Consider the following 16,642-nt stretch of genomic DNA (forward strand, 5'->3'; position numbering starts at 1 on the left):
TCTGTGCCTCACTCCCACACTGCCTGTCTCTGTGCCTCACTCCCACACCCTCACTCCCACACTGCCTCTCTCTGTGCCTCACTCCCACACTGCCTCTCTCTGTGCCTCACTCCCACACCCTCACTCCCACACTGCCTCTCTCTGTGCCTCACTCCCACACCCTCACTCCCACACTGCCTCTCTCTGTGCCTCACTCCCACACTGCCTCTCTCTGTGCCTCACTCCCACACCCTCACTCCCACACTGCCTCTCTCTGTGCCTCACTCCCACACCCTCACTCCCACACTGCCTCTCTCTGTGCCTCACTCCCACACCCTCACTCCCACACTGCCTCTCTCTGTGCCTCACTCCCACACCCTCACTCCCACACTGCCTCTCTCTGTGCCTCACTCCCACACCCTCACTCCCACACTGCCTCTCTCTGTGCCTCACTCCCACACTGCCTCTGTAGCTTTGCTTCGTCTCAGCCTGGATGCCAGAGGATCTCTTCTCTGCCACACACTCTATCACAATCCCAATTATTTTTAGGAGTCTCTTTCCTTTCTTTCTTCACTCCCGTTCTATATCTCTCCTCCTCCCACACCCTCCCTCATCCTCCTAACGAAGCAAGCGTTCCTGTCTGATTGTGTGAATGTAGGCAGTGCTCTGCAGCACTCTGGGGTTAATGTCTCCGTAGATTAAAAGGGTATCTCTGGGCCTAATTGGTAGGCATTGAGTGCCCTTCTAAAAGGGGCTCTTGATTCGGGCCACATCACTGCACATGCCCGAGCAGAGGGAGGGAGGGAGGGAGGCCTTGCCCCACGCTGCTTAATTTCTATTTTTATTTTTTATTTTACCTTTATTTAACTAGGCAAGTCAGGTAAGGACAAATTGTTATTTTCAATAGCGGCCTAGGAACAGTGGGTTAACTGCCTTGTTCAGAGGCAGAACGACAGTGACAGTCGTTAGACTCCCTGCTCCCCAGGCCTTTCCACTGCAATGTAATGTAGAGCTAGAGCTGAGTGACTCCATAAGCATCTCTGCACGGTGCTCCACCATGCATTCAGAATAGGTTCTCAGAATGTTGTGGCACTGGGACTGTGTGACTGTGACAGTGTATAAATAGAGGCTCCAGATGTGAGCGTCCCTGCCCAGCTGTTCTGGGCTGTGCTCTGGGAAGAGAACACTGGGAGGGTCAGGTAGCTGTGGTTGGAGCTCCAGTCAGTCCTCCTCAGCCTGAGCCCATGCTCCAGCACTAACAGTAGTGCTAGTATAGTAATAACTCAATGCTGGCATGCAGCTTTAATGGCTCTGCCTGTCCTCCGTTATGGCCTTCAATCGGGCCCAAGCTTTAGAAGCCCAACTTGAAGTGTGTTTGGTTGGGACAGCGAAGTACTGAAGTGGTTAGGTTAGTCTTTATAGGAACAGAGTTCACTCTTCTAGTCCATGGCATCGCCAAAGCGAACTGTGTTGGGTATGTGGTAACCTCTCTTGGATGGTGTCTGGTCAGGCATTTCTCTGTGAAGGGTGTTGGTGCGTGAGGGTGAGTTGAGGACTGGTGAGCTGTGTGTACAGGCCGGTACCCAGGGACGAAGGAGATAGAGGATGTCCATCTGGCTGCCACCTCACAGTGGTTCTTACTGTGGGCACTGGTGTAAAGTACCAAAGTAAAAATACTTTAAAGTACTACTTAAGTCGTTTTTTGGTGTATCTGAACTTTACTTTTTATATTTTTGGCAACTTTAACTTTTTCTTCACTACATTCCTAAAGAAAATAATGTAATTTTTACTCCATACATTTTCCCTGACACCCAAAAGTACTAGTTACATTTTGACAGGAAAATGGTCCACACACTTATCAAGAGAACATCCCTGGTCATCCCTACTGCCTCCGATCTGGCGGACTCACTAAACACACATGCTTAGTTTGTAAATTATGTCTGAGTGTTGGAGTGTGCCCCTGGCTGTCCGGAAATAAATATAAAAACAAGAACATTGTGCCGTCTGGTTTGCTTAAATAAGGAAGTTGAAAGGATTTATAGATTTACTTTTGATACTTGAGTACATTTTAGTGATTCCATTTACTTTTGATACTTAAGTATATTTAAAACCAAATACTTTTACACTTTTACTCAAGTAGTATTTTACTGGGTGACTTTCACTTTTACTTGAGTCATTTTCTTTTAAGGTATCTTTATTTTTACTCAAGTATGACAATAATTGACAATAATTGAGTACTTTTTCCACCACTGACTGTGGGCTCATTGGTCAGTAGCACTGAAGGATCTCTACTGTATAGCCTCTCACTGCGGACCCAGGTGAATCTATATGTGAGTCACACACACTGCCTCTGTAGATGTGATGCAGTCTGAGTGAGGAGGTCTGTGTGTGTGTGTGTGTGTGTGTGTGTGTGTGTGTGTGTGTGTGTGTGTGTGTGTGTGTGTGTGTGTGTGTGTGTATGTGTGTGTGTGTGTGTGTGTGTGTGTGTGTGTGTGTGTGTGTGTGTGTGTGTGTGTGTGTGTGTGTGTGTGTGTGTGTGTGTGTGTGTTTTTAAAAGCCTTGTTTCTTGCCTGCCGGGTCTCTCCTCCATTACCTGCTGTGGACTCATTTTCTGCTCTGATAGTGTAGAGAAAGGGGGAGAGAAAGGGAGAAAAGAGGGAGAAGGAGGGAATTGTTGAGTGAGAGAGTGCAGAGGGAATTAGAGGGGACACAGTGCCCTGAGCAGTGGAGCGCGGGAGGGGCCTTTTTGGGCTCTCATGTACAATTCCAGCCCTGGTCCTGTTATCACCTCCCCACAAAGCCTACATCAGATAGAGGGGAGGGATGGGGGGGAGTCGATAGGGGGGTAACGAGGGACACGGGGACATGGATCTGCCCTCAGCATAAACAACAGGTCCCCACAAGCCTCTGTGTTATCCAGTGGCCCTCATCAAAGGGATGATATATCACAGGAACCAGAGACTCTTTGTTCTGGGCTGGGAGAGTCAAACTGGAGAGAGAGAGAGGCCAGGTCGGAGTGGAGGGACACAGGGTTCAGCGTGTCCTCACACACACACACACACTGCATCTCCTCTGTCAACTCAACACACACTCCTGACTTCCGAGGAGAGTCATTAGTGTGAGGATGTGTGTGTGATTGTGTCCATGTATGGGTGTTTGTTTGTGAGTCTGTGTGTGTGTGGTGTGTGAGCTTGGACCTATTAGTGAGTAGTAAACCCAGTGGTCTCGGCTTCAGTAGGGGCTGGCTCTTTGATGTTTTCACGGTCCTCTCAGTAGGGTCAGGGATAAAATGGACTAACCTTCATTAAGGAGACAGGAAATACATGAAGCTTGAATTAATGGGGACCAAATGCTACTTTGGGCTATGTTCTAATGTCATTCATGTTAAAAACATAGCCTAACAAATCAAATCTTATTTGTCACATGCTTCGTAAACAGGCGTAGACTAACAATGAAATGCTTACAACTGCTCATTGTTAGGCTAACAACATACAGTAGATGCAAACAACATACAAGCATTTCTATTCCCACTTGACTATCTCTCTATGTAATCATAGAAAGTAGAGATGAATAGATAGATATTGAAGGCTTTTCCTGTTCTCCTCTGACCTGTCCTGTGACAGATACCCTCTCGCTGCGTTTCCACGGTAACGCAGTCACGTCCATTCGAATGAATAGGTTGGAGAGAGCAGAGACAGACCTAAGTGTTGTGTTGCCAGGAGATGGTGAAGAAAGAGTGTGGCGTTTTATGTGGGACTGTAGATAAACACACAGAAAGAGAGAGTTGCAGAGAGAGGAGTAGAGAGTGGTTCTCCCAGCCACTCGCGCCCTGCCCAGTCATGGCAGCTATGTGTGGCATGCATCCCAGGCCTGTGGGGCTGTTGAGGGGGTCTTTGCAGATTAGTGGTTGGGGGCTCCCTGTCTCCAGGAGTACTGTACCCCAGTCCTGCCAGGCTCACCAGGCTGAACCACACTGGCCCGGCATGCCACATGTCGGAGAGCTCCGACACAAATGCAGTTAATTAGGCTCTGATTAATCCTGCAGCCTGGACCAGGGAACCAGGGATATGGGGCTGTAAATCTACCACCCTGCGTCAGCGTCTCAACCCCCCACACTGACTCCGCTACAGCCAGGCTTTACTTCTCTGCTCCCATTTACTGCTGCTGCTGCTGCTGCTGCTGCTGCCGCTGAGAGGGATATCAGCTCTCATCTGGGTCACACACCAGCTGCTTTGAAAATGTTAGGTTAAACAACCCTATGTCTGAGGGAGGATTAAAACCTTATTTAAGAGCATGCTCAGAATTGAAAGCCTATGCCACTACTATATCTAGCTGACGTGGTCTGTTGGAACCTTGTCACATACATTTATAAATGTGCAGTTTACCGTGTACATATAGGATAAAATTACTACCTTTTGGACAGCTTCGATTGACCCTTATTTGACCTTTCCTCTGTCCTGTAATCTGTGCTCTGTGTCTGACCTGTACCGTGTCCAAGCCACATTGCCTCCCTCTCTCTCTCTCCGCCATCTTGGAGTGGGCGGTGATGCAGATGAGTTCTCCCTTCTCTGGCAGCCACATCACACTCCAGCTGAGGACCCGGGAGCTGGGTGCCATGACACAGCTGCAGCCTGCCATGCCCTGTGCTGCGCTGGGACGGGAGCTGACACCACAGCTGATCATGCCTGTAACCTGTGCAGCTGTGAGGCAGGGGCTCCACTCCCAAGTCCCTCAGCCATGTATGGGAAAAGATGAGGAAAATAACATTGAAAAGAGAGGCTTGGAGGGAATGTCATCATCTGCTGAACAACTGAATGATTCCTCCATGCCAGCAGGACACAGAGTGCCCCCCGTCCCTCCTACACATCCCTCTATCCCCCTCTACAAAAAAGGAATGTTCACAGCTTGTGCCACAGATGGCCTCCCATCAGGCTGAGATGGGGGAGATGGTGGGGGGGGGGGGTCTGTGGAGGAATTTTCCTGCAAGGTCGGCCACCTAATCCTCATGAAGAACAAAAGATGTGTGAAGCTACTTCAACTCCCCTCAGCATTTGGACTTTGACCCTTTTTGTGCAATAGCACTCAGAGCTTTGTTATTCATGGTCTGGTCAGGGCACTGTGTTAACTTTACAACACTCTCACGCTGCATGTGAACTGAAATGGGCTTCCTCTGGGAGTAACAAACACACAGCAGTATATTCAGACTGCATTTTCTAGCAAAACCTACATCTCATTGAATTCACCTAATCATAGGTATGAAATGATGATTATTAGGTTATTGGTAACACCTTATCTAAGGTGTGTGAATGTACTGTAGGTGTTTAAATGTGGTCATTTGTAGCGCAGGTGCTTGTAACTTCAGGGTCCTGAGTTTGAGTCCCGGTACCACCCATATGTAAAATGTATGCACGCAGTAAGTCACTTTGGAAAAAAGTGTCTGCTAAATGGCATTAATTAGCATCAAAAAGTTCTTATGGTATGGGTATTAAAGAAGCCATAAAACTCTGAGTTAAATGTTCAAACGTGAGCAGTTTCATTTTAAAACATGTGAGCAGTTTCATTTTAAAACGTGACATCCAACGTGGAATATTAATCTTAGTACTCTGACCTTTGTTCACTTGAAAGACCACTTCACAAGGCTCAGCAGAAGTTTTATTTGTCTTGCCTATTGCAGGTGGACTGGAAAAAAACCCTTGTGTTCTGAAACGATCTGAACAGACAGACATGGTGTCATCTGGGTTAGGGGTCAGTGGACTGTGGGTGGTGGGGGGGTCTACAATCTGTTTCTCTCCTCGGGGTGACCTCTGTTCCAACAGACAGACCTTATGGGCAGCTGCCGGCCCAGTAAAGCAGTGAGGGTTCAGGTCAGAGCGTCACCGCTCCCCATTGTTCCACAACCTCAATGGCTCCTCGTCTTTTAGTGACATCATTATTATGACCTGATAGAATGTTGTGACAGCTGGCTGCTGGGTGTTGCCCCCCCCCCCCCCTCCCCCCACTCCCATTGACAGAAGCCTTTCAACACTATTGATGAGGACTTGGCTAAGAGCCAAAGCCCATATGTGCCCCCGTGCCCTCCCCTCTCCAACACCTTCCTCATTGATAATTCACACTATTGATCACCATTAGTTATGCAGTTCATGGCCTCAGAGGGATCCTCCATTAACGTAGATGAGGTTAAGGGCCAGCTGAGGAGGGCATTGATAGGGCTGGCTCGTTACCATGTGATCAATGACCAAAAACCAATAATGTTGCCCTCTAATCTCTTTAATAGCTTATGGAGGATCTGTCGATAAGAGCCAGGTTAAGTGATAGATATCTGACTCTCACTTACTGCTGTCAATAGTAGTGTGACGCGCCCAGGAACATGATGGTATGGGTGATCCATATTTCTGTAGTCTGTTTACATTCATCTGAACCAGAACAACATGCCAGACAATACACAAGTCAAGAATAATAATTATGAATAAACTCAGAATGACATGTTGTCAGTAGTGCTTGCATATTCCATCCCATCACCCGTCTAGCACAAAGGAACGGGTATGTTGTTACTATGTTGTTGTAAAAGGTAGGTGTTCTTTAGCTCAAGGGGAGCATACAGTACATGTTATGATCTGATCTATATCTCAGTATGAGAGGAGAATGAGTGTTTTGTGTTAGAGAAGGCTGCAGAGGAGGCTGTGCGATATTGTCCTAGGATGTGTTAGATGAAACACCTGCTGTGTTCTTTAAACGTGTGTGATGCTGGCTAGCTCTGTGGAGAATGGGTTGTCTGGAGAGACTAGGAATTGAAGGCAGGGAAAGGAGGAGAATGAAAAGGGGGGAGGAGGAGGGAGAGGGAGGGAGAGAGTTTGCTGTATGGAGAGATTCAAATATGACTTTGATTCAGTTGATTTAATTTGTTCTGGGGTTTTTCCTTAGTCGTATTTCAGCTTATAGGCTGTCAGTTAAGGACATCTACTCTATTTCTTTAGTCACTGGTTCTGAATGAATGGGGAACTAAGGGAAGCTGTAGGGGAGGAGATGGAGGAAGGATACAGACAGGACACAGGGATGAGACATATTAACAGAGGCAGATTGTCAGATTTATTTAATAGCAATGGCTTAATTACCCGTTTAGCTGGGCTGTCACCTTTCAAGTTGCAGGCAGCCTGACTGGGAGAGCAAATATTATTAGAGGATCCGGGAGAGTTGTGGCGTTTCATTAGCAAATAATGTGATTGGTTTCTTAAATACCAGTCAGGCAGGCTACTGAGGTAACCTCCACAAAGTAGAGCCAGAGAAGGGGAGCAGAATGAACAGTAAAGGCTGGTGCATGAGGGTGCGTGCAATTTGTGTATGCAAGTGTTTACAGTTGAAGTCGGGAGTTTACATACACCATAGCCAAATACATTTAAACTCAGTTTTTCACAATTCCTGACATTTAATCCCAGTAAAAATTCCCTGTCTTAGATCAGTTAGGATCACCACTTTATTTTAAGAATGTGAAATGTCAGAATAATAGCAGAGAGAATGATTTATTTCAGCTTTATTAGATTTTAGATTTATTCCCAGTTGGTCAGACGTTTACATACACTCAATTAGTATTTGGTAGCATTGCCCTTACATTGTTTAACTTGGGTCAAATGTTTCAGATAGCCTTCCACAATCTTCCCACAATAAATTGGGTGAATTATGGCCCATTCCTCCTGACAGAGCTGGTGTAACTGAGTCAGGTTTTGTAGGCCTCCTTGCTCGCACACACTTTTTCAGTTCTGCCCACATGTTTTCTATAGGATTGAGGTCAGAGGTTTGTGATGGCCACTACAATACCTTGACTTTGTTGTCCTTAAGCCATTTTGCCACAACTTTGGAAGTATGCTTGGGGTCATTGTCCATTTGGAAGACCTATTTGCGACCAAGCTTTAACTTCCTGACTGATGTCTTGAGATGTTGCTTCAATATATCCACATAATTTTCCTTGCTCATGATGCCATCTATTTTGTGAAGTGCACCAGTCCCTCCTGCAGCAAAGCACCCCCACAACATGATGCTGCCACCCCTGTGCTTCACGGTTGGGATGGTGTTCTTCAGCTTGCAAGCCTCCCCCTTTTTTCTCCAAACATAACGATGGTCATTATGGCCAAACAGTTCTATTTTAGACCAGAGGACATTTCTCCAAAAAGTACGATATTTTTCCCCATGTGCAGTTGCAAACAGTAGTCTGGCTTTTTTATGGTGGTTTGGGAGCAGTGGCTTCTTCCTTGCTGAGTGGCCTTTCAGGTTATGTCGATATAGGACTCGTTTTACTGTGGATATAGATAAATTTGTGCCTGTTTCGTCCAGCATCTTCACAAGGTCCTTTACTGTTGTTCTGGGATTGATTTGCACTTTTTGCACCAAAGTACGTTAATCTCTAGGAGACAGAACGCGTCTCCTTCCTGAGCGGTATGACGGCTGTGTGGTCCCATGGTGTTTATACTTGCGTACTATTGTTTGTACAGATGAACGTGGTACCTTCAGGCGTTTGGAAATTGCTCCCAAGGATGAACCAGACTTGTGGAGGTCTACAATTGTTTTTCTGAGGTCTTGGCTGATTTCTTTTGATTTTCCCATGATGTCAAGCAAAGAGACACTGAGTTTGAAGGTAGGCCTTGAAATACATCCACAGGTACACCTCCAAATGACTCAAATTATGTCAATTAGCCTATCAGAAGCTGTTTAAAGACACAGTCAACTTAGTGTATGTAAACTTCTGACCCACTGGAATTGTGATACAGTGAATTATAAGTGAAATAATCTGTCTGTAAACAATTGTTGGAAAAATGTCATTGACAAAGCAGATGTCCTAACCGACTTGCCAAAACTATAGTTTGTTAGCAAGAAATGTGTGGAGTGGTTGAAAAACGAGTTTTAATGACTCCAACCTAAGTGTATGTAAACTTCTGACTTCAAATGTATGTGTGTATTTGTTTATCTGACTATCTAAAATGGACAATGGATTTATTTTAGTGAATGTGAATTCATATATCGATTACTATTGCTGCATTATAAGCTTGGGCGGTATCCAGATTGTCATACCTTCATACTGACCTTGTGCCATACAAGGATATTTGGTACACAAGGGGCACTATTTTCAGACCCCACTTAGCATCTGTTATCCAAAGCTTAGCAATGCTAACAAGTGCATGTAAAATCCCATATAGAATGCTAACTAAATGCTAAAAACATGTATTGTGAACATCTTATACAGTACAGTCTCTGACCGAAACTATTTGCAGGACAGACATCCCAGGTTATAACATTTTACAAGTAACTCAAAAATGCTACTCACAGTTTTCTGCACACACAAAACAAATATTAGACAGCAAGGCTCTTGATCCAGGAGTGGATTCTCTGCTGTTAGATTACCAAGTGAAGATTCATTTTGGAAGAAGCTAACCACTTAGCTAGATAGCTAACTAACTACAAAATTAGCAAACCAAATGCACAACAACCAAATGCACAACAAATACATTTAGCACATTTTAGACAGTTAACTTAATAGTTATAAGATATCTAGCTAGCAAACATATAGTTGTGAATTCCATACTGTAACTATACTGAACAAAAATATAAACGAAACATATAGAATTTCAACGATTTTACTGCGTTACAGTTCATATAAGAAAATCAGTCAATTGAAATAAATTAATTATTCCCAAATCTATGGATTTCACATGACTGGGCAGGGGCGCAGCCATGGGTGGTTCTGGGAGGGTATCCCCATTGGGGAGCCAGGCCCAGCCAATCAGAATTTGTTTTTCCCCACAAAAGGGCTTTATTACAAACAGAAGTACTCCTCAGTTTCATCAGCTGTTCGGATGGCTGGTCTCAGATGATCCCACAGGTGAAGAAGCTGGATGTGCAGGTCCTGGGCTGGCGTGGTTACACGTGGTCTGCGGGGTGAGGCCGGGGGAACGCACTGCCAAATTCTCTAAAACAACGCTGGAGGTTGCTTATGGTAGAGAAATGAACATTCAATTCTCTGGCAATAGCCCAAGTGGACATTCCTGCAGTCAGTGTGGCAATTGCACTCTCCCTCAACTTGAGACATATTGTGTTGTGTGACAAACTACCAGTGACTCGCTCAATAGGGAAGTGGTCAGATGACGTGGATGCTACACTACAGGACTGTTTTTCTAGCACAGACTGGAATATGTTCCAGGATTCATCCAATGGCATTGAGGAATATATCACCTCAGTCACAGGCTTCATCAATAAGTACATCGACGACGTCGTCCCCACAGTGACTTTATGTACATATCCCAACCAGAAGCCATGGATTACAGGCAACATCCGCACCGAGCTAAAAGCTAGAGCTGCAGCTTTCAAGGAGCGGGCCACTAATCCGGACGCTTATAAGAAATCCCGCTATGCCCTCAGATGAACCATCAAACAGGCAAACCGTCAATACAGGACTAAGATTGAATACTACTACACCGGCTCTGACGCTCGTCGGATGTGGCAGGGCTTGCAAACTATTACGTACTACAAAGGGAAATCCAACCGCGACCTGCCCAGTGACACGAGCCTACCAGATGAGCTAAATGCCTTTTATGCTCGCTTCGAGGCAAGCAACACTGAAGCATGCATGAGAGCATCAGCTGTTCCGGACTTGTGATAACGCTCTCCGTAGTAAGCATTTCATGGTAAGGTCTACAATTGTGTGTATTCGGCGCATGTGACAAATACAATTTGATTTGATTTCATGTGACTGGGGACAAATCTTAAGCTTCATAATGAAAAATGATATGGCAGGTGAAATGAAGAACGGGATTTTCTTTTTCTCATAACATATTGCACAAGTTGCTACAAATATACACTACCATTCAAAAGTTTGGGGTCACTTAGAAATGTCCTTGTTTTTGAAAGAAAAGCACATTTCTTTGTCCATTAAAATAACATAAAATTGATCAGAAATACAGTGTAGACATTGTTAATGTTGTAAATGACTATTGTAGCTGGAAACGGCAGATTTTTTATGGAATATCTACATAGGCGTACAGAGGCCCATTATCAGCAACCATCACTCCTGTGTTCCAATGTCACATTGTGTTAGCTAATCCAAGTTTATCCAAGTCTGTATAGTTAGTATCAGTGAGGTTTTTGTATTGTATAGTATAGTGTTTTTTAGGGCTTCTTTGCCCATGCCCTATGTCATTCCATTATTTTGTATGGATTGTGGCTTGGCTGTATCTAATCCAGTGTCTATCAGTCACTGGAGAGATCCACTTCCTCTGTCACTGTGTCATGCTAATCACGACCCTTTGATCCTGGTCCCCATCAGCTGAACACTAACATGCATCGGCATGGACTCCAATGCTTCCTTTGTCGGCCAGGCTGAGATAGTGACGCCCTATAGGGAGCAGTCCCTCCCCTCGTTCCTCACTGGGGTGTCCAGAGGGGGTGTGGGGTGTTTGGCAGTGAGGGGATCAGCTAGAGAGAAGGGGGGATGGGACCAGGGGAACCTGTCAGAACTCTGTGAAGTTATCGCCTCTGAAACCCGTAGCGAGCTAGGCATGGCTGCTTTAGTGACGTCTAGAGATCTCCTCAGCTTGCTTCTTAATGTTTGGTTTTGACCTTGTCTGGCACTGAAGAGACAGGCTAGCAGACACGACCAGAACCACACACCCTCACTGTAGCCTAGGCTCCAGAGGAAAGGACCAGGGATCCTTTCAGTTTTTTTGGAAATGGGATTGACTGCGCTCGTGCGGGATTAGGGTCATGAAATATTGTGTGGATGAAGGGCGGGTGGGTGGCGGGCGGATTGAATTAAGAGAAAACAATGCATGAAAAAATCCTTACATGTATCATTTTTTTGCAATTCCTATCTATAAGCTACATTGAGGTTTTTCTGTCATCTTTTTTCTCTGCCATTAGTGCGTAGGCATAGCTGTACGTGTGCCAAATACACGCCAATCGCCAAATATTTTGGGGAATTTGGGCAGAAAACACTAACGCCGATCCACTGAGGCAAAAATGACACTAAACAGACAACAGTACAGTGCATTTTCTATATTTATCACATATACAGTACTAGTCAAATGTTTGGGCACACCTACTCATTCAAGGGTTTTTCTTAATTTTTTTAAATGTTCTACATTGTAGAATAATTGTGAAGACATCACAACCATGACATAAAAAGTGTTAAACAAATGAAAATATATTTCATAGTTTAGATTCTTCAAAGAAGCCGCCCTCTGCCGTGATGACAGCTTTGCACACTCTTGGCATTCTCTCAACCAGCATCACCTGGAATGCTTTTCCAACAGTCTTGAAGGAGTTTCCACATATGCTGAGCACTTGTTGGCTGCTTTTCCTTCACTCTGCAGTCCAACTCATCCCAAACCATCTCAATTGGGTTGAGGTCGGGTGATTGTGGAGGCCAGGTCATCTGATGCAGCACTCCACCCCTCTCCTTATTGGCCAAATAGCCCTTACACAGCCTGGAGGTGTGTTGGGTCATTGTCCTGTTGAAAAACAAATGATAGTCCCACTAAGCGCAAACCAGATGGGATGGGCGTATCGCAGCAGAATGCTGTGGTAGCCGTGCTGGTTAAGTGTGCCTTGAATTCTAAACGAATAACCGACAGTGTCACCAGCAAAGCACCCCCACACCATCACACCTCCTCCTCCATGCTTCATGGTGGGAACCACACATGTTCACCTACTCTGCGTCTCACAAAGACATGGCGGTTGTAACCAAAAATCTCAAATTTGGACTCATCAGACCAAAGGACAGATTTCCACCGGTCTAATGTCTATTGCTCGTGTTTCTTGGCCCAAGTAAGTCTCTTCTTCTTATTGGTGTCCTTTAATAGTCGTTTCTTTGCAGCAATTCGGCCATGAAGGCCATGCAGGCTCCTCTGAACAGTGATGTTGAGATGTGTCTGTTACTTGAACTCTGTGAAGCATTTATTTGGGCTGCAATTTCTGAGACTGGTAACTCTAATGACCTTACCCTCTGTAGCAGAGGTAACTCTGGGTCTTCCTTTCCTGTGGCGGACCTCATGAGAGCCAGTTTCATCATAGCGCTTGATGGTTTTTGCGACTGCACTTGAAGAAACTTTCAAAGTTCTTGAAAAGTGCCGGATTGACTGACCTTCATGTCTTAAAGTAATGATGGACTGTCATTTCTCTTTGTTTATTTGAGCTGTTCTTACCATAATGTGGACTTGGGCTTTTACCAAATAGGGCTATCTTCTGTATACCACCCCTACCTTGTCACAACACAGTTGATTGGCTCAAACGCATTAAGAAGGAAAGGAATTCCACATATTAACTTTTAACAAGGCACACCTGTTAATTGAAATGCATTCCAGGTGACTACCTCATGAGCCTGGTTGAGAGAATGCCAAGAGTGTGCAAAGCTGTCATCAAGGCAAATGGTGTCTACTTTGAAGAATTTAAAATGTAACATATATTGTGATTTGTTTAACACTTTCTTGGTTACTACATGATTCCATATGTGTTATTTCATAGTTTTGATGTCTTCACTATTATTCTACAATGTAGAAAATAGTCGAAATAAAGAAAAACCCATGAATGAGTAGGTGTGTCCAGACTTTTGACTGGTACTGTAGTCGGGAGGTTGCAGACGGTTTATTAGCACTGGTGTGTGTGTGATTGGACTGCTATTTTCCTCTCCCATCAGTAGTGAAGGCAGCAGCAGCAGTGTATCTGTAGCTGGGAGTAGATAATCACAGATTTCCCCAGTGCCCTGATTGGGAGAGAGATAACAACATTCCTTATCTGTGTGATTCCATAGCCCTTGCCTGCAGGGGATCAATAGCAGGGCCAGATTAAAGGAAGTGAGAGGAGAGGAGAAAGACACACACACACACACACACAGCCAGAGGAGCTCAGATAGACTTCCAAGGAGCACTGACATTATGTGGTGATGACATGACATGATATGGTCCTGATAGGAAGTGCTAATGATATGATTTTCAATATCCTGTGATGTATTGAATACTACATTTGAGTACTAGTTTGGATGGACACTTATGTTCCAGTTACTGTCTCTGTATTGAGAGCAGCCAGTGTGCTGTTGTCAGTCAGTCTGTTTTCATTTCCCAGGCCCAGACAGTTGACATAACACTGAGACTATAATACTGTGGGTAAACAGGCAGACAATAGGACAGGCGTTGTTCCCACGCTGACCGGCCAAGACCCCCATTCTGTTTTTACTGCCTCTGGGGTTAATCCAGACCCTGACTCTGTTACAGGCTGTTTTGGCTCCTCACTGTGGGTCAGGGGGTTTTCATTAAGATTGAGTCTTGAGTGGATATAATGTGTTCTCTACTGTTATCATCTACGGCAGGGATCATCAACTAGATTCAGCCGTGGGACTATTTTTTATTGAGTGGATGGTCAGGGGGCCGGAACATAATTACAAATAATTAGTAGACTGCAAATTGACCGCAAGAAGCCCAAACAGATATAATATTTGACTAAAACATAATCATTTCAAACCTTGCTTACATTTGTACATAATCACATACACTGAATGTTCAATGCAATTGGAACCCCTGCTCTTTCCATGACAGACTGAGCAGGTGAATCCAGGTGAAAGCTATGATCCCTTATTGATGTCACTTGTTAAATCCACTTCAATCAGTGTAGGTGAGGGGAGAGGAGGGGAGGGGACAGGTTAAAGAAGGATTTTTAAGCCTTGAGACAATTGAGACATGGATTGTGTATGTGTGTCATTCAGAGGGTAAATAGGCAAGACAAAAGATCTAAGCGCCTTTGAACGGGGTATGGTAGTAGGTGCCAGGCACAAGGGTTTGAGTGTGTCAAGAACTGCAACACTGCTGGGTTTTTCACATTCAACAGATTCCCATGTGTATCAAGAATGGTCCACCACCCAAAGGACATCCAGTCAACATGACACAACTGTGGGAAGCATTGGAGTCCACATGGGCCAGCTTCCCTGTGGAACGCTTTCAACACCTTGTAGAGTCCATGCCCCGACTAATTGAGCCTGTTCTGAGGGCAAAAGGGGGTGTTCCATTGTTTGTACAGTCAGCGTATATTTCTCTGTTATGTGTGGGAATACTTTGGAACAGAAGAAAATTGAAATCTCTTGGAGCTGATTTGCTGGTGTTTTTACAGTCTTTTATAAAGTACAGTTGAAGTCGGAAGTTTACATACACTTAGGTTGGAGTCATTAAAACTCATTTTTCAACCACTCCACAAATTTCTTGTTAACAAACTATAGTTTTAGCAAGTCGGTTAGGACATCTACTTTGTGCATGACACAAGTCATTTTTCCAACAATTGTTTACAGACAGATTATTTCACTTATGATTCACTGTATCACAATTCCAGTGGGTCAGAAGTTTACAGACACTAAGATTGATTTGCTGCAGGAGGGACTGGGGGACTTCACAACATAGATGGCATCATGAGGGAGGAAAATGATGTGGCTATATTGAAGCAACATCTCAATACATCAGTCAGGAAGTTAAAGCTTGGTTGCAAATGGGTCTTCCAAATGGACAATGACCCCAAGCATACTTCCAAAGTTGTGGCAAAATGGCTTAAGCACAACAAAGTCAAGGTATTGGAGTGGCCATCACCTAGCCCTGACCTCAATCCCATAGAAAATTTGTGGGCAGAACTGAAAAAGTGTGTGTGAGCAAGGAGGCCTACAAACCTTACTCGGAGGAATGGGCCAAAATTCACCCAACTTATTGTGGGAAGCTTGTAGAAGGCTACCCGAAATGTTTGACCCAAGTAAAACAATTTAAAGGCAATGCTACCAAATACTAATTGAGTGTATGTAAACTTCTGACCCACTGGGAATGTGATGAAAGAAATATAAGCTGAAATAAATAATTCTCTCTACTATTACTCTGACATTTCACATTCTTAAAATAAAGTGGTGATCCTAACTGACCTAAAACAGGGAATTTTTACTAGGATTGAATGCCAGGAATTGTGAAAAACTGAGTTTAAATGTATTTGGCTAAGGTGTATGTAAACTTCTGACTTCAACTCTACATAAGACTTAAAGATGCATCAATTTGATAAAATCTTATAACGGACCATTTCACTAACCTCATGCCTCTCTCGCTCTCTCTCTCTCCGTCAGGTGGTGGTGCCGACGCGGGTGGGCCAGGTGTATGTGTATGACACGGGAAAGTCGGAGCAGGATGAGTATGACGTCCCTCCCAGACACATGCCTCCCTCCCAGCAGTCACAGGATATCTATGACGTTCCCCCAACCCGCGCCCAGTACAGCCAACAGGTGAGGAGTCAGCTAGTCTCTCTCTCTCTCTCTCTCTCTCTCAACTCTCTCTCAATTTCAATTCAATTTGCTTTATTGCCATGACGTAACAATGTACATATTGCCAAAGCTTACTTTTGATATTTACAATATGAAAATAATAAGAATCAAAATTGTCAACGGGACAACAGTAACAACAATAACCAAGGGTCAAAATAACCATACATTCAACAATAACAATAAGCATGCAGTAGAGGACGTGCAGGTTTATTGGTCTGTCAGACACTGTCCCTTAACTTATGCCAACCCACAGCTCTCTGCGTCCTCCCCCAACAGGATGGTAGCCTACTCTCATCAGAGAGGTCTTTGAAACCTTGAATAAGGGTTTCAAATTTGGGGAAATGACAG

General features: G+C 44.6%; 1 protein-coding gene across 3 annotated transcripts in view; it reads left to right on the forward strand.

Annotated features, from left to right (window-relative positions):
- LOC115196808 (breast cancer anti-estrogen resistance protein 1) overlaps nucleotides 1–16,642 on the forward strand; it is a 119,648-nt gene that overhangs the window by 91,830 nt on the left and 11,176 nt on the right. For all 3 annotated transcript variants that reach the window (XM_029757729.1, XM_029757728.1, XM_029757730.1), the window contains exon 3: nucleotides 16,100–16,255. In XM_029757729.1, coding sequence (XP_029613589.1) covers nucleotides 16,100–16,255 — 156 coding nt within the window. The remainder of the gene's footprint in view (nucleotides 1–16,099; nucleotides 16,256–16,642) is intronic.

This window comes from Salmo trutta, chromosome 7 (genome assembly GCF_901001165.1).
Source record: "Salmo trutta chromosome 7, fSalTru1.1, whole genome shotgun sequence".
Classification (NCBI taxonomy): domain Eukaryota; kingdom Metazoa; phylum Chordata; class Actinopteri; order Salmoniformes; family Salmonidae; genus Salmo; species Salmo trutta.